The sequence below is a fragment of the Anas acuta genome, chromosome 2, assembly GCF_963932015.1.
Source record: "Anas acuta chromosome 2, bAnaAcu1.1, whole genome shotgun sequence".
Lineage (NCBI taxonomy): Eukaryota > Metazoa > Chordata > Aves > Anseriformes > Anatidae > Anas > Anas acuta.
The window spans coordinates 44,350,534-44,378,258 of record NC_088980.1 but is presented as its reverse complement, the minus strand read 5'-3'; the positions used below and the strand labels follow the sequence as shown (position 1 = coordinate 44,378,258).

The following is a 27,725-nucleotide window of genomic DNA, read 5'->3' as shown; positions in this document are numbered from 1 at the left end:
AAAAGATTAAAAACCCTGTCTAAGCAACTTTTAAAACACTACTCAGCATTTATATAAGCATATGTTCTTATGTGTTAGAGCATGAAAGATCACACGTGCCTTGGGATTTCAAGCTGTTCTATGCAAGCAGACTGCTGCACTTGTACTGAATAAAATCAATACAGGACTCCTCTGGAAACATCTACTTAAGCAAAACAGCTTGCAAAAGTGGGATGTAAGCTCAGGAAAGGAACTAAACCCAGTTTAGTTTCCAAAACTTGCCACATCTGTAATTTTTTATTGTGCCTCCTCATTCTCCCCGTGACCAACAGGAGTATATTTTTTGCTTTGTGCAGCTGGCCTTCACTAGCTGAATACATCACCTACTCCAAATATTCCAGGGGTGATCCAGCCTTACAAATGCATCTCTGCTCGAGAAAGAATATCACCCAAGGTGGGTTTGGTGGTACCAAGCCTCCACTAGGTTGAACTGAAAGTATTTCTCATAAACAAAAGAATCTCACTCAAAGCATATCTTCATTTGGAAAGGCAGAATTGCCTCACAAACAAGGTGACCTAAGCAACAGAGAGGGCTGCCCATACTATTGACTTGGAGAACACCCACTTTGGCAGTAATGCAGGATTTTATCAACTTAAACCCATCATGAAAGAACGTGAACTGGCTGTAAACAGTGTGTGTTTAAAATGGGAGATCCACATCAATGAAATAAAAATAAACAGTTGTTAATTGTGCATCAATTGAAATCTCATTATAGGACCTGTTCAATTTCTTCATAAAACAGAATTACAATCACACACTCCTCCAGAAATTTAAGATTATTTCAAACAGTGGAAGAATGGATTTGCTGCCATGGAAGATCAGTGGTGTTATCTGAGGCCAGATACATTGCAAATGGGCATAATTCAAATCATCCCATGCAGTAATTAGCTGGTGTACCAGCGTAGTGCCTCTGCTAAATGAAAGAAAAAAGCACTGGTTCCAAACTGTGCAAGAATGATGGACTCACATTCCCTGTGACCAAAGAATTCTCAGGCATTAAGCAAAATGTGTATGAAAAGCAGTGAGATGAATGAGATCATAAAGGATTAGAAGCAGGAGCAGAAGTGGTCCATGAGAGAGTCACAGACCAGCCCAAGGCAAAACAATTGCTAACAGATCAGTTCTCTTTCTTCTTCCTTCCTTCCTCTTCTCCCCTCCCTACCGTAATTCTTCCCCCAAAGCACACATTCACACTAGCAAGGAATTTCTCATTCAGAAACAAATCCTAACACATAATGAGTTTTAAAATTCCACTGATAGGTCGTTTTCTTTTTAATTTGGTCCCTTTAGCATCCATTCTTTTTTAAGAGCTAATTGTTTAAGTAGAACTAAAAATCACTCAGTAAATAATAGTTGTAGAAATGCTTCAATGAAGCTGGAGAACAGCCTGCATTATCTTAGATTTCATCATTGTCCCATAAAGAATAGAAAGAGCCCAGACATGATTAATGGTTTTTATATATCAGAAGCAATTAGGTAATACATTATGTCGTAAAATATGAACAACATTTGCTTGGCTTCAAATTGGTCTCTTCAGTGGCTGTGTTTTGCTTTAGACTAAAAGAACAAAGAGCCCAGAGAAATAAACACACAGCTCTTATGACACAATGCCCTATATTTGATATGGGGAAGTAACGGTTCAGTAAAGTTTAGCACGAGAATTGTGAGTTAGGAGGTGAGCTATAATCTCAATTCATTTTGAGAGTCTAAGCAAATTCCTTCATGTCTCTGTGCTTCCATTTACCCACCAGTAAACTGCAACAATTACTACTCTTCCTAAAGCATTCAGAGCAGTGACAGAACAAAAAGACTGTTTAAATACTGTATCAAATGGAAACGCTTTTTGCATCATTTTTATGAAGAAACAGAGGGCAGAGTAACCACAGCTATCTCAACAGGATGTCTGCACAAACTTCTCAGCACTGTAGATATGATTCAGAGAAAAGAAAACACTTCACAATATGTCTTACCTTCAGTAAAAAAATATGCTCTTGTCCCATCTTGTCTAACATAAAAGTGTTCTCCAAGTTTGCTGCCAGATTTAAACCTGAGCATTGCATGATCATACAGTCCGTAGTCTCTGAACAGGACACACTTGCCTGGTTTCAACACCTGTCATGTAATACATACATGCTTTAATAAGACAGATTGATTTAGCCATATATATATATATATGTATATATGTATGTATATAACATACATATGTATGTTTATTTACACATATAGACACACACATAACTAAGTCAAGGTATCCTAACGTGTTAAGTGCACAAGCAATATATATTTTGAATTCACTCCCTGTGCAACAAAAATGTTATATAAAACTGGATTGTTAGCTCTTACAAAATTATTTTTTCCCCATGAACGCTAGGGTATGAAGTATTTTAAGATACCTGTTTGGATGCTGATCAGCTAAATAAGCTTTTTGCAATGCTCTTCAAAAGCAAAGAAATAAATGTACAGTTCAACAATAACAGTGAAGTCATAACAGGGCATTTTCTTTGCTGGCTAGCATACAGTCTAGCACACAATGTTGCCACATAAAATTTAGAATACAATAACATGTTTTCAATGTGAGAAGGAAAAAAAGTTGCAACATAATAAGAAATAAAAAAGGAACAATTTCAGGGAAATGGTATTGCAATATAATAAGAAATAAAAAAGGAACAATTTCAGGAAAATGGTCTGCAGGTGAGATTGTTTTTTTGTTTTGGTTTGGTTTGGTTTTTAATAGCTCTTCAATAAAGAAATCAAGCTATAAAGAGTTCAGTATTTAGAAATACACAGCCATTAGCCATTCTGACTTTAGACTTTTGATGCATGCAACTTTCCTACCTCAACAAATGCCAGCTGTAGGAATATTTACCACTTGCAACTTTGTGCAGAAACCTACAAATGAGCCAGATATCTCCACAAAGAAACAATAATTATCCTTTTCATGTACATGAGCTATGAACCAATCCCACCTTTAAAAAATGTTTGGAGTTGCATGAAAAAAAAAATCTAACATTCCTTTTTCAAACTACTGATGATAAAATGAACAGGACATCTGATAACATAAAAAAAATATACACACGTAAAAAAATAAGTTGGCTATGTCCCTCTGCAGTCAATATATAACTCAAGCTCACCTCAGAGAAATTAAAACATTTGAATTGTGATTGTTCTGAAACTGCCCTCTGTGAGGGCCTATCCTAGCCCATCAACCAACAAAGGCAGTCCAGAGAGCTAAATCTCTCTAGATTAACATTAATCTCTGAGCATGCCATTTCTGAATGACCACAGGTCAAGCGTGTTTAATAATAACAATAATGTTCCAACTGCAAGTCACTGTATCTTCTGGAAGTCAATTATGGCTCGCTGTCATCCGTATCTTATCAACACAGACATTTCAGCAATCCATAAACATTATTTGTATCATACAACCCTGAAGCACAAGTCCCATCTTCAAGATACCATTTTCTTGTGTTCATAACATACATTAGATTAGAATTCAAACCACTTCACAGTACCATGAGAAGAAAAAACATTGCAAAACAAAGTTTAGCCCTCATACAAGGCAAAATAACTAAATACTTTCCATGAATACAATGTTAATTACAAATCACCATTACAAGTGGTGCTATTTTCACAGAATAAAATTGTACTTTCAAGATAAAAAGCATGTAAGTTCTTTAAAGGCTGTAAAATAAGATGTTAAAATACTTACCTTGTAAATGTTCTTCAAGACAAGATGCATTTTGTCAGGATGAATGGCAGAAAGAACAAATATAAGAGTGACAACATCCACGGAATCTGCTGGTATATTTTCTAGAAGGTCATCTTTGGTAAGATCACACTGGAACACTTTGCATCTTTCAGTGCTGTATAAGGAATTTTTCTGGGAGAATGAAAAGGGCATGCTTTCACTTAAAATTAGCAGCATTTGTTAATTCAAAAAGAAGTTAAAATATAATTAGTAGAACAACACAAAAGATGGTGGCAAAAGAACATAAACATCCACTAAGTGACTAATACAACATGAAATCCATTGCTGGATACTGCAAGTGAAACTACAACTTCTAGAAGAGACTGTTCTCAGGAAGTCGAGAAGGAATGTGTGTTATGACAATTCAGAAAACATACCATTTCTGTTTTACTGCTGCTTCTATTTTTAAAAAATATAGAAATACTGTTAAAAGAAGGCTTTCATGACAGCCCTAGGGATAGCTGATGGCATTTGTGCTTGCGAGGGGGCTGTAGTACCCGGGTCATTCTGCAGGGCCATGCTGGTCAGGCTGGAGGCAGAGGCAGCCGATGGGGGCCCTGCCACTGACTGCCTCCCACAGCGGCTCTTCTGTGGCCATGGAGTGCTCAGAGGTGCCTGGCCTTATTTCCAGTGCTGTGAGATGGGTTTGGGTGCTACACTGAACCTATTTGAGGAAGTTTAACTAAGGGTCAAAATCACTTGCCAGACTCTCCTCTGCCTCTGGGGACGCACAGCTTTCGTTTGCCTGTTCACACCAGACTTAGGACTTTATTACTGGTCATTCAGGGTAGGTTCAGGTTGGAAATCAGGAGAAATTTCTTGTCAGATAGAGCGGTTAAGATTGGAACGGGTTGCCCAGGGAAGTGGTGGAGTCACCGTCCCTGGGGGTGTTTAAGGAAAGTTTGGTCTTAGAGATGTGGCTTAGTGGGTGACATTGGTGGTAGGAGGATGTTTGGACCAGATGATCTTGGAGGTCTTTTCCAACCTTAATCATTCTATGATTCTATGTAACAGATTAATCTAAATTTTTTGACAGATCTAGTCTACTCTTCATACATAAAGAAAGGCAAGAGAAGTCTGTCACTCCAGTCATTTGTAATTTCATAAGCTTCTAAGGACACTCTACAAGAGGTTCCAAACATTACACCAACCTTCACATACTCCACAGCTCTGGGAGAGAAATCACAGGCATACACAAAAATGTTCAGATCTTCTTCCAAGAGCGGAAACAAGCAGTTCCCAACCCCACAGCCAGCTTCCAGAATGGTCAGTTTCTGATCTGCAAACTGGGGAAGAAGACATCCAAAACAAAGCACATCATTTTTGTTTTCCTCATAATACCAGCAGAGTCACTGTTCAATCAGCATATTAAAAGCTATAATCAAGTTTAATTACCATTGATTCAGAAACTGAAGTAGCCATCCATTGGATAATCTTGACACTACAGAAGAAGAATCCTGATTTTTGCAAAATTACAAATCCTTTTAGAATGTATTAATGTTTATTAATTACTTACTTAAGGGGTAGATGACTAAACAGATTGCTGTACCATTTCTGTCATGTCTCATTCAGATAATAAAGAACAACAGATGCATCTGACTATTCCCCTTAATGATGTTTTGCAATTAGCCTGTAATTCTGGGTGCTCTTCTTTAAAGCTGTGTTCCGAAGTGCTCCAACTTGCAGCTTTAAACATCGTATTACCAAATAGACATGTGTCCTAAATAGACTCTCTGTGTTCTAGATTCCATTCTTAGTATCCACATGGGTCAACTTTAAACTGACCTGATGCACCTGATTCTGAGAAGGTATCTTTGATATGAAGAGAGGCTACGCAGGTCACTGCATACTTAATGCGTGAGAGCTCCTGCCTTAAGGGCTTAATTAGAAGTATTTTAAATCATTTGAAAACAATCGATCTGTCTCTTACAGAGAAAGTGTACAAGGCTCACCTCCCGACATGCTTTTAACTCTTCAAACTCTCTGGTTGTCCAATGTCTGTCTTTAAAGAAGTTGGTGCTGTTTCTTTTGTAAAACAGATCCCAATTCTTCTGTGCCTCTTTTTCCAGTTTCAGCTGCTTGAACTCAGACACCAAAACCTGATCTTTTGCCAGTCTCTCAACCTCTTCTGGGCTAAGAATTCTTGTACTATGGCCTTTTCTTTGGAAAGCCCCATCTTCAGTACCTGTTGTTACTGTGTCTAAGCAATCAGCCGATGTGTTTTCATGGAGCATCCTTGAATCTTTCACACAGATATGAATAGCAAAGACCCAAGGGTGATTTTCATTTCTTTAACATCTATTTCCATCACTTAACTTGGGTAAAATAACCAAGGATCTAGAAGCAGAAGAAAAAAAAAAAAAGGGAGGAAGAGTTACAGCGTGCACTTATTTGGGCTTTATGGTGGTACCTCAAACATGATGGACTGCAAAAACATCTGACTTATTGTAATTTCAATATTCCACCCAAACTAACAGCAATCACACTGATTTCAAAGTTAAAGAAGATACTTAAAAGAGTCTGCTGGTCTACTTTCTGCATAGTAAAAAAAAAAAAAAAAAAAGAGAGAGAGAGAGAGAGAAAGATGTGGCAGCTCTAAACTTATTTCATTAAAATGACTTTAAAAGGAGAGGAAGGGCTTTGTTTCTTGTGAACTCCAGTTAGCAACACCTCAGAAAAAAAACAGTAACCGAAAACCAGATGACATGGAGTGCCACTAGATTGGTAAAACAAGCTGCTGTACTCGTGTCAGCATTTCTCCTTCCTGTTCTCACCTCAGAGAGAAAACACTGGTGAAACCATCAGCACTCGTAACACCGCGTCACTTGGGCAACAGAGCAAAACCTGCACGGTGGCAAGGCCGGTGGCCAGCCCTTGTCAGCACTCCTTCCCCTGCCTCTTCCTGAGGATCCGCACCCGTTTGGACAATCGCAGGTGTTGTTTTTTTTCTACGGGTTAAGAAAAATGGAGCAATGAAAGAGCTCTTCAAAGGCTGTGATCCAAATCTTCTGGCTGATGTTAAGCCAGTTGTGACTTCTGCCTTGCCATAAAAAAAAAAAAAAAAGAGAAGAAATAAAAATAATAAATAAAAGAAAAAAATAAAGTAAAAACAGTACTTCAACTTACCAATGGAAAATTGGAAATGGGAAGAAAATGGAAATGAGTAAAAAGTGGAAATGGGAAAAAAATGGAAATGAGGAAAAGCCAACAAAACTTAAAGCAAAAAAAAAAAAACAGTACTTCGTTTAGATGTATTGCCATAAATGATACAAACAATGCTGCAAACAAAGCCATCAAATACAGATGTGCTAATGAGATAGAGAGTTGTCAAAGTGATGTCTGGATTCCCGGGTGTCAGAGCACATCCCCTGCTCCAGCAAGGATGGAGAAGGTTGCAGAGAGGGGCTCCTCGTGGGTACACCCCCAAAAATAACCCTAACCAGCAAAGCTCCCGCTATCTACCCGGCATGCTAAACAGGCTCAAGGTCCATGCTTCACAGAAGGAGCTGCAAACCAAGCTGGAACCCAGCCGGTCTCCCTGCTCACCGACCCCCAGCCCCCTGCAGCCTGCCCTGCGCGCATCCCCGGGGTGGGGGGGCGGACCGATCCCCGCGTACCCCATGCGGGGAAAGCCGCAGCCCCCCCGGCTGCCCCTCCTCGCCCCTCCTCGCCCCTCCTCGCCCCTCTCTCCCTGCCTGCCTGCCGAGGGCGGGGAGCCGCGGGGGCCGCCCCTGCAGGCCCCGCGCCCCCTCGGCCGCCGGCGCCGCCGCCCCGGAGCGCTTTCCCGGCTGCACCGGGAGCCCGGAAGGGCGCGGGGCGGCGGCGCACGCAGCGGGGCGGAGGAGAGGAAGGGAGGAGAGCGGCGGGGCCATGAACGGCTCGGCGAACCCGCTGCTGGACAAGGAGGAGCACCCGCTGCAGCTGGGAGAGAGCTTCGAGCGCCGGCCCAAGGCCTCCTTCCACACCATCCGCTGTGAGCGCCGCTCCCCGTCCTTCCCTTCCCTTCCCTTCCCTTCCCTTCCCTTCCCTTCCCTTCCCTTCCCTTCCCTTCCCTTCCCTTCCCTTCCCTTCCCTTCCCTTCCCTTCCCTTCCCTTCCCTTCCCTTCCCTTCCCTTCCCTTCCCTTCCCTTCCCTTCCCTTCCCTTCCCTTCCCTTCCCTTCCCTTCCCTTCCCTTCCCTTCCCTTCCCTTCCCTTCCCTTCCCTTCCCTTCCCTTCCCTTCCCTTCCCTTCCCTTCCCTTCCCTTCCCTTCCCTTCCCTTCCCTTCCCTTCCCTTCCCTTCCCCTTGTAGGACAGCTCACCCCTGCCTCATCCTGCCTGGCAGGGGCACCTGAAGAGGATCCAGGCTCACACTTTGAAACCCAGGGGTTGTGCTCATGACACGTAACCCTGCGACCTCCTAGCGATCTAGATACTAAGGCACTTTCCAGGAAAGCGAGGAGAAGTGACTCAGAGCCACACAGTATTGCCACACGCCTGGTGATGCTGAAGGGGAGAGACGAAGCGTGAGGCGAGGTCTTAAGCAGTAAGAGAGTTTGGGGATAATCATCTGGTTTTGCTGGTGTTGTCTTTTCAGACACCAGGTATCATTCCAGCTGCTTGTTCCTAGCACTGGGTGCATTTTATTTCATAATTAGGAAATGGTTCTGAAGGGGAGCTCACAATGTTTCTGTACTTGAGTTCAGCATTTAAAACAAACAGTTAATCACCAGCAGTACGTGAAAACAATACCGAAGTCATATTTCAGTAGCCTTGTGCTAAGGTGGGAAACTCGTACAGTCGGTAATAGGATATTTTGTTGTATGATGTGTGATCCTAGGCACAGTGTCATGGCCTGTTTTCATGCAGTGTGAGTACGTAGTTCCAGTGAGGTCATTCATCTGAGTGAGACTTGGAAGAGAAACTTCCTAGATCGAGCTTTTATTCGAGAAGATGATCAGTGTTTGAAGCAAAGCTACTTCCCTAAACAGTCAGCCTCCATCTAATGCATCAACACCTAAATTTGTGTGGTTCACCCCTCTAATATGCATAATTACAGCATGTTAGGGGATACCATGCTATATGCATGGTGTATTTAACTGTTCGTGCATAATACTGAAGGCTTCTAGCCAGCACTAACACACTAGCAAATCTTCATTTATAAATTAGTTTTCAAATAGCCCGACCATCAGATGAATGAGGTTGCAGTCTGGTACTGTCTGAATTAAACCCAAGCTGTATCCAGATAGAAATCCAGTGTATTTCTAGCATTGACAGTGCTTTCAAGTTCTGATCAAGTTCTTAAGGGGTTGCAAAGCCAAGGCACTCCAGACTACAAGTGGAAGAGTGCAGTTTTATTGCAAAGAATTTTTTGTGAGGTGTGTTTTCAGTGAGTGACACTCAAGTGAGATCTCTTGATTTTTCTGGTGAAAACTTTATTTTTCTAGACATAGATCTGGAATGATTTATCTGGGATCTAAGTGTGATATTATTCCTGTAATCCTCTTCACGCAAACTACAGTAAGAGGATTTTGCAGGCTAAATTTGTCTGTGCCTTCTTAAAATGCTTTATTATTTTCTGTAATGTTTATGACATTCCATGCTGAAAAACTGGGTTACCATTGGAAAACATCTGAAACCATTTGACTTTTGGAAAAAAGGGTTGTGATTACATTTGGATAGAAATGTGTGCTCCATCTCAACAAAATTAGCCATGCACACCTAATAAGCTTTCTAAAATGAAAGCAATTAGTTGCTCTTAGCAAATATGCAACATTGTTTTACTGATACCTAAGAAAGAAGCGTGATACGATGAGCTTTTTCATTTAGTGACTGCTCTGTTGAAACTCTAGATCCCTTTTTGGCAACGCCACTTACTCTTCTACAGCTGGTTTGTTTTGTTTAGCAAGCTTGCACATAAAATAGGTGGGTGACAATAGCTAGAAATAGGCTGCGCAGATGAAAATGAGGGATGTGATTTGGTCTGGCAGTTAAGGCATGAGGATTAAGTCAAGTGTGGCCAATTCTGCTTGTTGTGCTGTCAAAGTAAAACTCAATTAGACATTAACGTCCCCTTAATGAGAATTTTTTACAAGCTGTTTTTTTTTTCCCTGTAAATATGCTTTTCAAAGTGGAATTACTTTTTTTTTTTCTGAGATACGAATGTCTTAACTAATGCAGTAATTAAATGTCTTGGTGGCGACCATAGTTGCACTGCTTCATATCCAGAGATGCTAGAATTTTATATATATATATTTGTATATATGTGCTAGAATATATATAATCTTATTTCACTTTGTCTATATCCTGTCAAAATGTTACATGTTTTTTTATGGCTCATCAGCATGTCAGAATTATTGAGAGGAACATACTGAAGTTAAACATACTTAAGTAAAAATGTTCTTGGTTCAAATAAATATACTAAACAGAAGCCCATTATTTGGGGGACACAGCATTCTCTACAGTGCAGGAATTTTTTTGAGACTAGGGCTAATTTAGAGCTTTAACTCTCTCAACTTAGTCATGCTCTCCATCCACAGCAGCTTTGGCCTTGTGTGGAGCTCCTCCAAGGTCTCCTCTAACCTTAAGGAGGTGTTCTGAAGGCAAGATGCCTCTTAGTAGTCAGAAATATCAGTGAGGCTAAATGAGCTGATTTCACTAAATTAATCTTTGCCACAGATGCAGTCCTCAGGTTTGAAACTGGCAGGAGCCACCCAGAGCCCTGGGTCTCGAAGCTGTTACCCCTTTGGGATGCTTGGCACAGTTTTGCACCTGTGTGTCAGGTCACCAAAAGCCTGGGCTTTGGAGAAGCCTTCTTTTGGTCTTCCAGACACTGTCTAGAAACTGGCTCATTTTAAAAAGCAAATTTAGAGTCTGGTATCATCACATGGCTGGGGCTCTGAGCACAGACGCTTTGTACCGGTGCGTTATTACACCCCTGCTGTAAACTGCCGTGTATTTTAGCATTCCCTGTAATCACAGCGAATGTGCAGTGACTTTTTACGGGGCAGCATTCTGATGGCTTCAGGACTCTTGGAAACATAATCACCATTATTTTCCTCTTTAGATGATTTTAAGCCGGCCTCGATCGATACGTCTTGTGAAGGGGAGCTCCGAGTTGGTAAAGGAGACGATGTGACCATCACTTTGCCACATATTCCAGTAAGTGTGCTACTTGTTGCCCTGTTTACTCCAAGAACTTTGCAACATAGATCTTATTCTGTACATGTTCTTTTTCTCTTTCTTTGTAAAAACAGGTGGGCTCAGTATTTGAGCAGCCAGACTGGCAGCATAGTACATGGGGGAAGGACTAAACTATTGAATCTTTGGGTTTTATTTGTAAGGTTCCAGTTTGAGCATTTGTTTTGATTCCTTCCTTCTGTTATTACTTGATTAACGAGAAGACTTTGCCTACTAGCTGAAGCTCTAGGGTGGTTTCCGTCCCTTTTAGTGCTACAGCTTAAAGAATAAAGGCAGAATAACTTTGGGTTTAGTCAACGTGTGATATTCAGAAGCCACAGGTAGGCCCGTGAGCTTGCTCATTGCAATAACATGTACAGATAGCACAGACCATTCCCTGCCTTGAGCTTTATCAATGGAAGCGAGAGGGAATTTTCTACTGAGTGACAATGCAGTGGTTTCCCATCCGCTTCCTCCTCAAATTATGCCATAAAGATCTATAGCGTGAGGATGATGGTCAAACAGCAATAAAACAAGTGCTCAAACTCTTTTTATAGATGCAGTTGTTTTGTAATTGAGGGCTCGGTGGCTGCCTTCCCAAAACAAAAGAAAGTGCTTACATGCTGGAACCGGATTTGTTTATTAGCTGAAGCTAATGCTACGTGTCAAGCCAATAAACCAGCATGCACAGATGCAGATAGGTTTGGTGGTTGCAGGGGAGCACCCAGCAGTTTGGAAGCCATGTGTCAGATCCTCGTGGTGGTGTTTTTTCTAGCACGTTGGTGTTTTTAATTGGCAGGTGATGGTTCTGTGGTAATTCCCACTGAATGAGGCTTTAACCTGCTTCCCCTGCTCCTGTTTTTTATATGGCTTTGGTCACATTTAGTGCTGCAGAAGGCTGTGTGCTTTTGTTTGGCTATAAAAGTGAAGAGCTCAGTAGTGCTATTAGGGAGCAGGCAACGATGTTTAATAGCAATGCCATTCATCTTTGACTGGGAACTGTGTTGTTCATTCATCTTTTGTGGTGAACAACATCACTTGTAACATCCCTTTCCAAATCTCTCTACCGACAAGTTTAATTTGTTTGTCTTCCCATGAGTACGAGTGGCTTTCAGCCTGTGCTGTGCTCCAGAGGGGTAAGAGCTAGCTGCACTAAGTGCAGCCCCTGGGTGAGTGTTGTTCCATGGAAGCGGTGTGTATGTTCAGCAGAAAGAGCTGGGAAACACTGGGTATGATGAAGAAGAGTGAAAAGTTCTGGGGCCACTTCATCCTTACAAGGTTTACCAAATTTCTTGTATACCAGTTTGCTTCTGAGCTCCATAACAACAAGCAAGATTCAGATTCTGGCTTGTTTGTTTTTGTTGTTTTTTTTTTTTTGAAATTGCCTCATCCCTGTGGATATCTTTGATGATTTGTTCAGTGGAGATGTTTTTGTGTCCCTTGCCACTTGGGTAACTTGAAACACTATTTCTACTCATGGCTTTTGCATTTGATAAACAGTCTTAGTTGGGGAAATGAAGGATTTGTTTGTTTAAAAAACAAAACTCCATACTTGAAGGGTTAAAACTGTTTTAACAAACCTGGTTAAATGTCACCTGTTCCATCTGCCGCCTTCTGTCCTGTAATCATCAGAATCTGTAACCAGCGTTGTTTAGGCACTAACATAAACTAAATATTTAATTTTAAGTAATGGATGGGACTATTGATTTGTTTAGGTAGGACTTCCATTTCTGCTCATTTTTTAGCCAAAATTGCAGTCTTTTCTAAGTTAAGAGGCCTCTAGGTAGCAGAATGATGGCCAACAAAACTTTGATCATTTTTCATTAAATTTGTGTTTTATGTTTCCTGACTTACTTGTCAACAGGGAGCTGGCTTCGACTTTCAGCTTGCTTTTTATTCTCTTAAATGTTATTTTCCTCTCTTAAATGTAGGAATGATAAAAATGTAAAATGCCTTTGAAGACTAGACTTTCATGAGACTGATGTTTTCTGAATCGCATCTGTATATCTTATGCTTTCTTTGCTGGGAATTCAAATATTTTGCCCTTGCTATTCTGAAGCCATTTCAGAGTAAAATATATTCTACTTATTAGCAGTATTGAGAACAGGGATCTCATTCTGAGTGGATAAAATTTGATTGTTTGTTCTGCTACTCTGAATAAAATGTATTCCTCTTGTCCCTGATTTCAGTTGTTTTCCTGCTGCGTGTGTGAAGAAGCATATGAAGAAACATTTTTAAAAATTTCTTTTGTAGAACAGCAGAGAAATTACAGAGAAAGTTGAGAAGGGCTCAAAGCTGAAAACTTATTTCAGTATGTTTCGTAGAGCAACATGTCCTGTTTTGATATGGTCAGATGTGTGTCTGTGCTGTTGTGTGCAGGTAGACCATAATCTGCCTCCTGTAACCCCAAAACCAAGTGTATGAGCCTGCCTTTGTGCAAATAAACTACAGTGTAGCTTAACCTCAGCAATATGTGTTAGCCAATGTAGAAGACCACGTGAATTTGTCTTTATTGCTTCTCAGTCTAAGCCGTTAGATTTATATGGCTCTATGCAGTGTTATGTGGACTTGAGGACTTTCTGAAAGGAGTCAGATACCCCATTTGCGTTTGAAAAAACATTTTGGTGGAACTGCTCAGCTTCTACGTGTGAATCTGAGTTTGAAGAAGGCAGCTGTTCTTCCATAGTTTGTGAAGTTGCTTGTAAAACTTGTCTTCTTAAATATTGTCTTCTTTTTTCACTTCATAGAATAAATGCAAAGCATTTAAAATTATTTTTTTCAGTTGACCACATATTTCTTTAGGCAGTAGTTCTGCTACAAGAGTAATTAGAATTTTATTTCTTATCCAAACCCAAGATTTCTTGAGCAGAAATTTCTGACATTTGTCAGAATCAGCTATGCAAATTCAGCTATATTGCCATTTTGGGAAGGAGAACTGTAAGTAATGGCAACTAAGGAGAAGATGTTTTGTCACTGCAGAGACACTTAAAATGATGAAAGGCACCAATATTGCTGTGAGAAAATGTCTGTTTCTGCTGCGTTAACTGTATTTTTCCCTTTTCATGAATGAATATTTTCTGAAAGAACTAAATATTAGCTACTTAGTCTCCTAATTAGAAGAGTATGTGCATACATTTGTTTTAGTGTTTATAAACTTGTGGACAGGGGAATATAACCAAATAAATATGTGTTCTTTCTTTGATACCAGGGTTCAACTCCTCCAAGGACTGTGTTTAAAGGAAATAAAAGGCCGTATCAGAAGGACTGTGTGCTTATTATCAATCATGACACTGGGGAATATGTACTGGAAAAACTTAGTAGCAGCATTCAAGTCAAGAAAACAAGGTAAAGCTGGTGACAGGGCTAAGTTAAGAGGACAAATTTTTGCTGGTTTTCTGCTCAGTCCGTCTTTCAAACCTGAACCCCGTTTTCTTTTATTTTGTAGTTATGTTTGCTTACTAAACTTTATCAGCTCTACATGGCCGTTATCTTGCCAGAAATGCAAACAGCTATTGGGAATGTGAATCCAAGAGTAAAGAATTTGTAAATTCTCAGCTGCTGAAAGGACGTAATTATAGTTTGCAATGAAACACCTCTGATGATTTGGAGGTTTGGAAGCTGGCTGAAAGATGGGATGTGTTTCAGGAATCTCTGGTTAGTTGAAATAGAAGATGGAAATATTAGGCTGTCAAAAGGATTGTTGGACTTTATAGGTTTGTTCCCTCCAGCTTCCTGTGGGAGTCATGGCGCTTTAATAATATGCTATTAAGGTGTAAGAAACACTCATCATCATTTTGGATCAATGCTATACAGAGCAGAGCAAAAGTCCAAAGCCTCCAGTTGAGGAGAGGAAAAGAAAACTGAGGGAATTATGGTTGTGAGGTTTTGCCTGGAATTGCTGAGGCCAGAAATCCTTTCTGACCCAATATTCTGACTTCACTGCACAAATGCTACAAAGTGAGCAGTCAAAACATTTTTAATAATCTTGCTGTTCTGCAGCTGCCTGAAGCTTCTGCACCACGTTCTTCCAGCACCACTGAGCCACAGGTTTTTTAGATCTAAAGAGAAAGAGGTTATTCAAATGTCTCACAAAGAAGAAGCTCTTAAACAATTTTACAAGTATGATACATTAAAAAAAAAAAAACCATTTACTGCAGTGTTGAGCTTTTAGCTGCTAAAGCTAATAGAAACGTGGGTTGCAGGTTGTCAAGAGTTGGCTGGAAGTTTGCCAAAGCCACCTTGAATTAAAGGTAAATGGATTGTAACACTCTGATGAGTCACTGATGTGTAAACTCATCCATGTGGCATTCAGAGGCAAGGCATCTTGTCCAGTGGATATGAGCACATTATAAATGAAATGTGGAATGCCAACAATTTAAGTTCTGCTGGCTTTGTCTGGGTGAAGCTTAAGTCAGAAAGAAGCACAGAAATGCAAGGAGAACTTGGGCTCAATGGGGTATTTAGGATCCATTGAGTTTTGGCTCTGTCAAGGTTTAAAGTATTTCAACTTTTCTTAAGCAGAGGTAGGGTAGAAAAAATTGGAGACTTGTGTTTTGAGAAATGGTTATTTTTTTTAAACTGTTCGGTATTCTAGCTCAGAAGTGGCATTTTTTCATGGCTACTTTGATCTTTAACGACCTGTGGACACCCTGTGGGAGCAGAGTTATTAGTGTTAACATCCTGATTACATTCCCAGGGAAGTAATTGCACTTTTTCTACATAAAGGCTTCTGTAGTTCCAAGAGCATGATTAATACTGGAAACAATCTTTTGCTTTTATATTTTTATCTTTCACAGGAGACAGTATATCCCCAGATCTCCACTTCTACTGTAAATGACTATGTAAAGTGTAGTAATGTGGTATCTAAAGGCAGCATTTCAATGATGAGTGAAGAGGTGGCTCTGTTTTTTGAGGTTGCATCTATCATTCAATGTGGCATGGAGAAAGAATCACAGAATCCTGAGAGATGCCTTAGTTAACACTAAATGTACTAGCTCAGGTAACCAGCAGTGGTTTAGCTGAAGTCCAAGAAGTTCCACATAGGCTAGTTTAACTTTTTTCTTGGTGGGATTAGCTCACAGGCACAAAATGTCATATTACTGATCTGGGACCATCCTAGAAGCAAAACTGAGCGCTTAATGTCCAGCTGGTTCTGCACTATGCTATGTACAGACATATTCCCAAAGGCTTTATGACAAATACACTACATACTTTAAACCTCATTATGGTGTATCATAGAGGGACCTGAATACATTTTGTTTTGTTTTTCTTGCAAGGATAATTGACTGTTCTACAATCTGAATCACATCATTGATTCAGAAAAATGAAGAAGCACTTGAGTTGGATTGAACAGCTAGGCTAGACATTTTTCTGTGGAAGATTTTCCACTAAGGAAATATCTTAAACTGTTTTTTTTTTATCACTTTTATTCACTTGCAAGTGAATGAAAAATGGAGTAAATGCTTGCAAACTGATTGCTCCAGTCAGGTTGACCTCTAAGAGAGTTCAGTTTGAGACTGTACAATTGCAAGTGAGAAAATAGTTTCTTTTGCTAGGATAGTTTTAAGCAGGATTTTGTTTTGAGTGGATTTTTTTTATATATATAGGTTGCTCATTGTTTTTTAACAATACAACTATTAATTGCTAAATTAAAGCCTTCATTGTTCTTCAGCTATCGAGTTTGGCAACACTGAAAAACATCTGGGTTTGAAAATATATTTTGTAAGGATGCAGTATGCAGATTTGCTGTTGAGAACATGTTTTGCATACAGAAACCTGTCATTCACTGTTCAGCTTTATAAAGCAATGTTCAAAAGGAAGTCACACATCATGCATTAGCATGAGGATGCTGAAAAAGCTGAACACAGTTGCACAGCCCTGCTGAATGTCTCTGGTTCTTGTTTCAGAGCAGAGGGTAGCAGTAAGATCCAAGCTCGAATAGAACAACAATCTGCCCGAGCCTCTCAACCTCCTTCACAGTTCAGAGCCCCAACCAAGCCAGCAACTGGACCTAAAACTTCTCCTTTGAAAGATAACCCTTCACCTGAGCCTCAACTGGATGACATTAAGAGAGGTAAAGGAGGGTTTGTAGTTTCCTGGGTTTTGGTCGGCTTCCTTTCTTCTTTTTCTAATAAAAACTATGGTGTAGAATTTATACAAACACATTAGAACATTCAGGGATTCAAAGCTGGTACTTGGCAGCTGGTTTGTTGTCTTTATATCTCATTTTAAGGTATCTTAATGAATTATTTATTCTCTTCTGCCAGCATAGGTTTTTATGCTGCAATCTTCTCTGGCAGGAGAGAGCTTCTTCCTTCCAGGTTATTTTCTCTCTTCTAAACTATTTCTGTGTTCTGAGAAGAAGACAATAGGTGTGGATTCAAAAGGTAGAAGATAGGGCAGCTGAATGCTAGATGGGCTGAAAGGGTGTCTTAGGTAACAACAACAACAACAAATGCTGATCCAAGATCTCATCGGAGACCTGGAGTCTGTGTCATGCCAAGCAGTGCTAATAGGGGAGGGATGAGAGAGAAAACAACTGCACAGCTTCCATTAGCACAACCACTCCTCTTTGGCTTTTATCACACCTGCCATTTAATTGTCCTTAAGAGCCTTGAAGAACTTCAAGGGATTATTGGCCCAACTTTGTCTCCTGCTCAAGCAATGCTTTGTTTCAGTGCTGCACTGTGGGCAGGGCTCACTTTCTTGGCCCAAGTCCTTCCTTTCCTGCTGGTGTGATACCTGGTTTTGCTGTGGTTAATACAGTCAGAATGGGGATAATTTTAAATTTAAGTTTTTATTTGGTTCTCTTGGATTTCTTGTCTGGTATCAGACAATTATTTTTTCTCAAGATTGTTCTTTCTGTCTAGTATTTTCTTTCTGGGTCTCTTCCCTTGTCCCATATAGCTATTTTTGCCTGCAGACTTAACCTATATTCATTTCCTAGCCTATGGTAAGAGCTTAGGAGGTTTTGATGTTGTTTTTGTTTTGTTTTCAGTTCTTGGTAATCACTGGGTGACGCTTTTACAGCTAAGCTGTCTGTGTGTCTGTATAGGTGCTGACTGGTCTCACGCTTTCACAGCAGTAGTATTTGCAGTACCTGGATCTGGTCAGCAGACAGAATCGAAGTCAGAGACTTTGTTAGCTACAGTTACCTTAGCTGCATTGCCATTTTTATTTTCCTTGCAATAGGTAAGGAGAAAGATATCAGGTTATATATCAACTTAAGAATTCAGTCAGTTGTGAATTTTAAATGTCTTTACTTGTGATGTATAATAAGCTACTTAACCATGTGGGCACTCTTTCACATACTTACAGCAATTTATAGAGGTCGTGTTGTCACAACAGAATTTCTATATTTGTCTGGTGCAACGTCTGTTCTGCAATGACCATTTTCTAGTGGTCTAAAATAATAAGTCACATTATTTAAAACTGTTCTAGTGATTTTTTTTTTCCACATGATTGTTTTTTATTGGGAAGTACTTCCAAACACATAACCTGTAGAGTTTGGTTTTCAAAATCAAGCCAAACAACACCTGACTCTTACTAAAAATAGGATGTTGAGTTGGCATTTCATAGAGAGTTCTTCAAGGTCCAAAAAGGAAGAAAGCAAAAATACCCAGGCAGTTTTCTTTCTGCTTATGGTATATATTATTTTTAACTTCTTAAGCACTCCTCAATTCTAAGCAATCCTCAAGCTTTTGGTACCCTTGAAAATAATCATTGATTATCCACAGTGTCAGCATTACTAAATAATTTATGTCGTGAGAAACTACTTGGGAAAGGTAGAACTAAAATGGCACCATTGTACAATGAAAATAATAAAACTTAAATATAAAGCTGTGAGATAGTCTCTTCAGAACTTGAAAGTCTTTGGCAATAAAGCTGCACATTAAAGGAAAATTAGCAGGAGTGAAGACTATATTCTTTCCAACCAAGCAGTGGTTTTCCTTTTGGGTGAATTAGCTCCTTTCTATTAAAAATAAATAAACATATAGCTGAAATTCTCTGTTGTTTCTTCAATGGACACAGCACAGAACTTACAGTCCTCAGAGGAGGTGGTTAAAGGCATCTCTGTGGCACTATGGCACTCTTTTTGTTCCCAGTATGCCCTACTCAAGGATGTGGTAAGATGCATAGCCCTTGTGATGTTTAACAATGGTTTAAGCAAACCTCAGCGCAGGCTTTTGCTTACCTCCACTACCCTCAGCTGTGCGTTCCCACAGCTCCCCTTACAGATGAGCTGGGAAATGAACTTCCAGGTAGGTCAGTCCTCTCATCCATCCCGTTACACAGCTGTCCAAACAGCAGTGCTTGAGGAGGGAAGCAGAGCACGTGGGAGTTGAGCCAGTACTTTCCTCCGTGCAGGAGACCTTTGGGAGGCTGTCTCCAGGGTCCCACACTACCAGAGTCTTTTCCTGTGCAAGCTTTTATATTGTCCTCCTGCTTGAAGGGAACAACAGAGAGGGTAAGAGCTTGTTTGTTCAAATACTTGGCTGCATATGATCAAGTTTCATTAAGTAGTGAATGTTTAGACACACACACCACAATACAGTCATTTATGTTCATGAAATTACTGGCATTTATCAGATATACTTGACCACAACAGAAATGTTTTTAATAACATTGACGTAATTTAAGTGTGCGGTACCTGAAACAACACCAAAATGTATTTCTGGTTTGGAAACTATAAATTCAGTGCTTAAAAACCTGAGCAGATCTTTTTTATTTAAAATGCAGCTGTAGTCCTGGAAGTATTATTCCACAGAACTGTATGTGTCTCTCAAGGACTTCTCAATCAAATTTGCACTTCACTGTAAAATACTGCATCTTCTAGCTGCCATCTCTGCATACTCAAAACGCCAGTATCGAGTTGATTTCTATCCACCCTGCATACCATTATTAACAGTGATTATTCTGCTATGAATGTACGGCCTCATTCTTCATAAAGCTGAGTGACTTTATTTCCAAAAGCCCTTGGTGTTCTTGCAGCCCAAGGTTAGGACTTCAGTTAAAAATCCTGCAGAGCCTTTTGGAGTTGAGAGAAGAGGCAAGAACACTTAGCCATGATTACTGAAAGAGATTAGGACATTTGATACAAAATACATAGAAAAAAGAGCCCTGTTGAGAAAGGCTGTTTTGTGTTTCTATGATGATTTCTGACCTTGAATTTTTTTCTTACTCTAAAACTGCACGGACTGCCAGTATAAGACAGTAAGCTGTTTTCTTTTCCTGAAAGAAAGCCTACAGTGCTATCATGAAATATGCAAAAGTTAAGGTTCCCGTGGCAATGTCAGGCTTTTCAGATTATGTAGACTCATTTAAAGTAAATGTACAAAAACAGACTGTATGAAAAGCTTTCTTAAAACTAACTGTGGCACATCCTCACTCTTGTCATCTTTTAAGCCTTAAAGGTTCATCAACAAGGTGTTTGATCTTGAGGAGCGAAAAGTGATGTGACTTTTTCATTGTTCAGCTTAGGGTATATGTACATACACATACACGCAGAACTATTTTAATTGGAGGCACCACAAGAAAGCATTTAGCCAAGGCTTCGATACCTGTAACTGCACTAAGTGTAACAGGCAAATTGGAAATGCAAAATCTGACAGTTTTAAAGTAGATGTGTTCTTCCTGTAACGCTTTGGTGTCATTGTTGGCTTAACCATTGTCTTTGGCAGGGTGACACAAGGGATTTGAACAAACTTTCTTAGTGGTCCTGCTGGAGTTGTGCCTGAAACTTTCAATGATGCAGTAACTGCCATAACACTTGTGGAAACAATTATATTTTTCTCATCTGCCCATAGATTAGACATTCACAATTCTAGACTCGATGAGGCTTTTGACACGGTTTCCCATAGGATCCTACTGGACAAAATGTCCACCATACAGCTAAATAAAAACATCATACAATGGGTGAGCAATTGGCTAACGGGCAGGGCCCAAAGGGTTATGGTGAATGGCGCTGCGTCAGGCTGGTGGGCGGTCACCAGTGGGGTCCCTCAAGGCTCCATTTTAGGGCCGGTACTTTTCAATATTTTTATAAACGATCTGGATGTAGGAATAGAAGGCATTTTGAGCAAGTTTGCTGATGACACCAAACTTGGAGGAGTTGTGGACTCTGTTGAGGGTGGAAAGGCCTTACAGAGGGATCTGGATAGGTTGGAGAGCTGGGCGATCGCCAACCGCATGAAGTTCAATAAGAGCAAGTGCCGGGTCCTGCACCTGGGACGGGGAAACCCTGGCTGCACGTACAGACTGGGCGATGAGACGCTGGAGAGCAGCCTAGAAGAGAGGGATCTGGGGGTCGTGGTAGACAACAAGTTGAATATGAGCCGGCAGTGTGCCCTGGCAGCCAGGAGGGCCAACCGTGTCCTGGGGTGCATCAAGCACGGCATCGCTAGTAGGTCGAGGGAGGTGATTGTCCCGCTCTACTCTGCGCTGGTGCGGCCTCACCTCGAGTACTGTGTGCAGTTCTGGGCACCACAGTATAAAAAGGACATGAAACTGTTGGAGAGTGTCCAGAGGAGGGCTACGAAGATGGTGAAAGGCCTGGAGGGGATGACGTACGAGGAACGGCTGAGGGCACTGGGCCTGTTCAGCCTGAAGAAGAGGAGGCTGAGGGGAGACCTCATCGCAGTCTACAACTTCCTCGTAAGGGGGTGTCGAGAGGCAGGAGACCTTTTCTCCATTAACACCAGCGACAGGACCCGCGGGAACGGGGTTAAGCTGAGGCAGGGGAAGTTTAGGCTCGACATCAGGAGGGGGTTCTTCACAGAGAGGGTGGTTGCACACTGGAACAGGCTCCCCAGGGAAGTGGTCACTGCACCGAGCCTGTCTGAATTTAAGAAGAGATTGGACTGTGCACTTAGTCACATGGTCTGAACTTTTGGGTAGACCTGTGCGGTGTCAGGAGTTGGACTTGATGATCCTTAAGGGTCCCTTCCAACTCGGGATATTCTATGATTCTATGATTTAAGAGACAAGACACCTGAAAGGAAGTGAAGGAACAGCCTCTGAGGCGAAAGTTGATTAGAAAATGGTGTCAGAACTGAGTTTTCATCCCTAACCACTGTCATGGACAACACCCTTGTGTATATATATATTACAAGGGAAAGAGCTATTTTTTCCCCATTTTCTTCTGTGACTTTCTTAGCCCTGAATTCAGAGAACATTTATAATTTGAAATCTTAGCTATGGTTAGGCTGAGAGCAGTGCCTTACAAGTGCTCATTTGTATGTGTATCAGATTCCAGCCATGAAATGGATTTTTTAAGGCCTGCAAGGCTGTGTTGGGAGGGATAGAGGGAGAAAGGCATTACAGTACAAAATCGTATCTTCTGTTGGCCTAATCATATATTCTTCATCCCTCTTCCAGTAGTCTCTTATGTTATGTCTTAAGAGATGAAAGAGTAAGCTTTGCTTGGCATACTAATAAAGCACAAAAAACACAGGTGGTCTAGTCAGGGATCCAGCTTCAGGAAGTTAAGCTGGGGGAACAGCCCCACTATCCCTAAATACCCAGCCAGAGTTAGTCACATGGTTGTTCCTTTTCAATATGCCTCTAATTCAATATAACTATAACATTTGAAATTGAGCTCTGAACTTTGAAATTGAAAAGTTGGAGGTTTAAAATTGGCAACTCTGAATAACTCACAAGCCTGATCGAAGGTAAATTTTGCCTGGTATCGGTTCCCCATTTGTTGGGTAGAGATGATAGTACGTGTGTTGTCTCTCACTTCTTTCATTCTTGTCTCTTTGGGCTGTGGGTTCTCCACGGCAAGCACTGAGTTCTCACAACGTGGATTTAGAGCTACTACCACAACGATGGACTGGCTACGTTTTGTGTTTCTCATACTTTGTATGGCATGCGTGTGGATATGGTTCCCTCTTGGAAACCTGCCTAGGTGAACTGAGTCATTAGATACTTGATTTTTTGGGTGGATACAAAAAATGTCTTCTAATAGTATTTAGGACACTTGTAATGATGACAAGTTTAACAATGTGGATTGGTTTGGGGTGACTTACCTTAATGGCTGTTTGGTAACTGGTTGTTCAGCCAGCATCAACTCTTGCCGATGAGGCTGTCATGGTATTCCCCTATTTCTCTGCACTGGCAACCCTAAAGTGAGGTGTGGCTGACTTGAATGACTTCCCAGTTTCAGAATAGTCTGTTTTTCCTGGCTACTTGTAAGCTCTGTAGCAGGTTAGGGTACTGTTACTAGTCCAACATGTGAATATTCTCATGTATTCTCATCTGCTGCACTGCAGAGTTTATCTGGTGTTGTTTATCTGTTTCTCAGGTTTGATTAGAGTGAGTTGTGTGCCTTTGTGCTGGAGCAGTTTCATACGTTATCTTAAGGCAGTTTCCGTTGTGGCCTCTCTCTCTCATTGCATTTTCCAAAAGCCTAAATGTCAGTGATGTCTAACAGAATTTAAATTCCTGCATGTTTAAAAGTCTGTTTGTTTTGTTTTGTTTTGTTTTTTAATAAAAGAAGGGCTTACTGTTGGCCTGTAAAATTTGATCAGAAAATTTATTTACTTTGTATGTAGAGCATATAACTTGTGGAAAATAATGAAGCAGGAAGCACTTTCATGAGTGTAAAGTGTATAGATAGTAAATGAAGGTGTTTATAATATTATCTTTGCTGCTCTTTAAATTCAGCTGCAACAATTAGGTTGAAAAGTTGTCAGGATTTCTTGTTTTTCCTTCCTGACTCTCTCTTTCATGTGAGGTATTTTGATGTGATAAATTATGCTCAAGAAAACTCTTGCATTTTCACATTCTTTGCCCAGATTCCATGGGGCCCTATTCATGGTTTCAACCAGATGAATGTCCTTTTCTTTTAGAGCTGAGAGCAGAGGTTGAAATTATCGAGCAGATGAGCAGCAGCAGTGGAAGCAGCTCATCGGATTCAGAAAGCTCATCGGGGAGCGAAGATGAAAGCTCCAGCAGTGAGGGGGAAGAGCCAGCACATGTTTCCCCTTCCCAGCCACCTCACCAGCAGTATAACAACAGGAATGCTGTTGCTAACGGCACCAGCAGGCCACAAGGAAGTAATCAGCTCATGAACACGCTCCGTAAGTAAATCCTTGCATCCTATCACTGTTGAAGCTGCTTGAGAGCACTCATTTTCTTAGCATGTTAAGCGAACTCCGTGAAGTACAGCTGGTTGAACAGTAGTCCCATGGAGGTGTGCTGGCCGAAATATGTGGACAGATTTTTTGAACAGAAGGCTGAGACCTATCTGAAGGTGTGGAGATTGCTTCAGTCTGGTCTAGAGCCCGTGGGCATCAATGTGATGGCCCCCATCGGCCATGCTGAGCCTTGATTCAGGCCTCCAGCTGGAAAGAGTGGGTAGCAGAGCATCAGTGCAGGGGATATGGGGCTCTGGAGGATGGGAATCACTTTAGTGTGAAAACACAGATTAGGATAAATAGTGGGATTGCCACATGTGTCAGTGTAAGGCCTGTGGAGAATTGTGAATGACACAGGGCTGTCCTGTGATCACAAATGCACGGTCTCTTTGTCTTTGCTATTAGCAGTGTTGCTTTGTCAGAGGATTTGCTCTATACTGTGCTGGTTTCAGTTGTGTTTTCATGAATACCACGTTTTGGATATTTTGAATGTTTGCCAAATACTCACTTAAAAACATCACAGCTCTAATGTTTGAAGGCACTGAATCACTACAAACTCACTCCATCATTTAAAAAGTATTTCTGTCATATTGGACTCTCCCTGGGCAGATGGTATACATCTGTGTTGCTCTTCCCTTCTGCTAGATCAGGTTCAGTGCATTTATATGAAACTAGAGCTTAGTTATCATAAATTGTTCTTAATTCCTCCTGAGGCATTTCTGAGTACATCTCTTGGCATCCACACACAGTGAACTGGTGGAGTTTAAATGCAGATAAATACAGGGTTTCCAGCTTCAAGAAGACAAGTTCAGATGTTATATAGACAATACTGAAAAGGCCTGCTGGAAAACTGGAGAGGCCAGTCAGTGTTTCTGTCAGTACTGTATGCTAGAGGAGACCCTTGGGTGAATTACAAAGTTCAGCAGTGTCAGTGGGACTCTTTTCATGTCCCTGAGTGTGAGCTGCCCCTGCCCTGCTTCTTTTGGCCATGACTACAATACTGCATAGGTCACTAAATTTCAAGAAGCCTTTGACCCCAGGAGGATTTGGGAGCTGTTGAGGTAGCTACTTTTCTTTTCAGGCAGTGATTTCTGCCTGACCTTGAGTATTCAAGTCACTGGTAACCTTAAACCAAATTTCCCCAAGAGGGGAAAGGAGATTAAGAAATCCAAGGCACAGCTGTTGCATACCTGCTCTGCCAAGGACCTGTGTTTGAGGCAGGGTCAGGGGAGAGCACTCAAGGGGCTAGGTTTGGTTACCAGCATACAAACGTGATTACTGCACCCTTTCACCTCCTCTTTGTCCCCAAATCACAGATGCTCTGCAGGATGGGCTCTGAGACTGGAGGTTTGCTCCACATCCAGTCCTCTCTGCACTTTGGAGGGGTGCCCTTGGCCTTCCTTCACCTTCACACCCTGTGTCAGCTCAGTTCAGCCAGCAGCCTTGAGTTGCAATAGCTTTAACATTCCTGCTGCCTTATTGACACACGGAGGCCTTGCCTTGGCTACCCAATCCTCCTTAAAACAACAACAGCAACAAAATCTATTTTAATTGGGTCGAGAAAGCCAGGGAACTCCCCAGTGCCTCGTCCTGGAGCCATGCACAGGAGCTTGGCCGGGTGGAGGCTGTGAACTCCTCCTGCAGCTGCTAGTGAGGGGAGCTCTGCCCTCCCGTGGGGAGCAGCCTTGGTGGCTGTGGAGCCAAGGAGGCTCTGTCTGGCCTGGATCAGGCCATGATGCAGCTCTTGGTGCTCTTGGGCACGGAGAGCAATTCCATTAGACTGAGGTGATGCTAGCGTTCAGTTCTTGTGTTCTTACTTAAATCTTCCAGCGTGCATGTTGACTGTTCTTTGGTTTCGTTGCAGTGAAATGTGAATTAACGCCTACCTGTGCCTTGTGTTTTGTTGTTTTCTTGTTTTCCAAAGGAAATGACTTGCAGTTGAGCGAGTCTGGGAGCGACAGCGATGACTAGAGGCTGAGCTTTTGCTGTTTTATACATGGAAGAACTAATTTACCTTGAAGTGATCAAATTGCTTACAAGCGGATCTGGCACAGGAACAGTTCCACGTGTGGAATTTGAGTAGAAGGAATGTATAACCCTGCAAAATATTGGATGTCGAGGGCTGTTTTACTTTGTGAATCAAGTGTATATTTTGTCCATATTCTTATTCTTTAAAAGCTTTAAATAGCTATGTACAATAGGTAAGCCAATATATGGCGCTATGTTCTGGTCTGTTCATCATCTGTAAGCTTTAATGTGTAACTTCATCATGTCATCTAAAAATTTCTTGTCTGTAGAAGATATTCAGAAGATAATCAGCCCAGTGTGTCTTCAGGGATAGGGGAGGGGGGCGAGGGGGTTGTATATAGGGTGAGCATGAGTCAACAGTGAGATTTAAGAAAATAATGATAAGAATTCAGGAGCTAGAGTGTGCACTGAAGTGGGACTGTTATAAATTATGTTTCAACACTAAGTTGATTTGTTTGATTTGGGACTTTTCTAATGTGTTTTTATTGCTATTTATGATTGATTTAATGGACATGCTTTTAAACAGTTGGAAAGGAGAAATCACAAAACCATGTTTGTCACAAACCTCGCTGCACCAGTGCCTTATAAGCAGTTTTTTTAAACAGAGCTTCAATTCCTGCCATCTTTTGTATGGGGAGCAATACTGAAGCCCCTTCAGATTGCTTTTTCAGAGAAGAGCTATATTTCATGTACAGGCCAACTGCACTCTGAGGGCAGTTACTCCAGTAAGATAAAGGATCTACATCACTCACCTGAACACACCGAACAGGAACCAAATCAGCATTTTCTCATGCAACTGAAGCATCTCATTTAATCCAGACCTTCAGACCTACATCTTCAGAAATACATAGGAGCCTGTTTTGCCCGTGAAATTGCAAGGTCACAGATACAAGATATTGGACTTAATGAAATTGTAGGACCACGGCCGTGTTTGCAGTTTCCTAGAGGATGCAGAAAGAAGAGATACCTAAGCAACTGTGCAACGGCAGAAGTCTCTCTCCCACCACAGTTGTCCAGGTAGACTTTAGTCCGTATCGTTTGTTGGATGTGATCTCCGTGCTTGGCAGGATTACACAGAACAAGAAATATTTGCCTACGATGAAATTCACCCCTGTTTAAGGGGGTTTAAAGGGTGCTTAGCTGGATTATCATTAACTTATTTTTTTGCTCCAATGGAAAATGAGTGCCACGGGCAGCCTCTTAAGGTTGAACATAAGGCTGACTTTTCAAGCCCAAATTAAGTAACATAGGCCAAGTGACGCCACAGTTGTGGTGTAATCCGGGGGAACGTGAAGTTGAATTGGATGCCTCTCCATTCTTATGTGTCTGCTTTGCACTGCTTTTGTCCGTCTGATCATTTGTGTTTTAACTCCTGTTTCTTTAATGAGGAAAAGAAATGGGAAACTTTTGGTTTTTTTTAAGGTATTGAAGAGCAGGGGGACATTGGAAGGGAGATTTTATTAAATGGTTTATTTTTTTTGCATTCGATACATATTTAGGCATATTTTTGCATTATTGTACATACATTTAAAAATACTTCTTTTTTTAAAGTGTTTTATGATGTGGGTACATATTTTAACATACGATTACGAAATATACTTGATGTAAAGCCACAA

General features: G+C 41.1%; 2 protein-coding genes and 1 long non-coding RNA gene across 5 annotated transcripts in view; 2 read left to right on the top strand and 1 right to left on the bottom strand.

The window, feature by feature from the left end:
* METTL6 (methyltransferase 6, tRNA N3-cytidine) overlaps nt 1-7,603 on the bottom strand; it is an 8,113-nt gene extending 510 nt beyond the window's left edge. The window contains exons 1-5 of one of the 3 annotated variants that reach the window (XM_068674521.1): nt 7,484-7,603; nt 5,741-6,125; nt 4,940-5,074; nt 3,750-3,920; nt 2,011-2,152 (exon numbers count right to left, since the gene is read on the bottom strand). In XM_068674521.1, the coding sequence (XP_068530622.1) occupies nt 2,011-2,152; nt 3,750-3,920; nt 4,940-5,074; nt 5,741-6,022 (730 nt within the window). In that variant the 5' untranslated portion in view covers nt 6,023-6,125; nt 7,484-7,603. Of the gene's footprint in view, nt 1-2,010; nt 2,153-3,749; nt 3,921-4,939; nt 5,075-5,740; nt 6,126-6,562; nt 6,705-7,483 lie in introns of those variants that run through there. The other 2 variants (XM_068674522.1, XM_068674520.1) reach the window with 2 other exon arrangements.
* On the top strand, nt 6,585-7,140 carry LOC137852617 (uncharacterized). Its single transcript, XR_011093961.1, has 2 exons — nt 6,585-6,724; nt 6,902-7,140. It is a non-coding gene; the product is annotated as an uncharacterized lncRNA (long non-coding RNA).
* Nucleotides 7,513-27,725, top strand: EAF1 (ELL associated factor 1). The gene is made up of 6 exons (XM_068674523.1): nt 7,513-7,761; nt 10,833-10,927; nt 14,154-14,290; nt 16,852-17,018; nt 23,794-24,024; nt 26,006-27,725. Exons 1-6 carry the CDS (start codon nt 7,659-7,661, stop codon nt 26,050-26,052), a joined length of 780 nt encoding a protein of 259 aa, XP_068530624.1. The 5' UTR covers nt 7,513-7,658; the 3' UTR covers nt 26,053-27,725.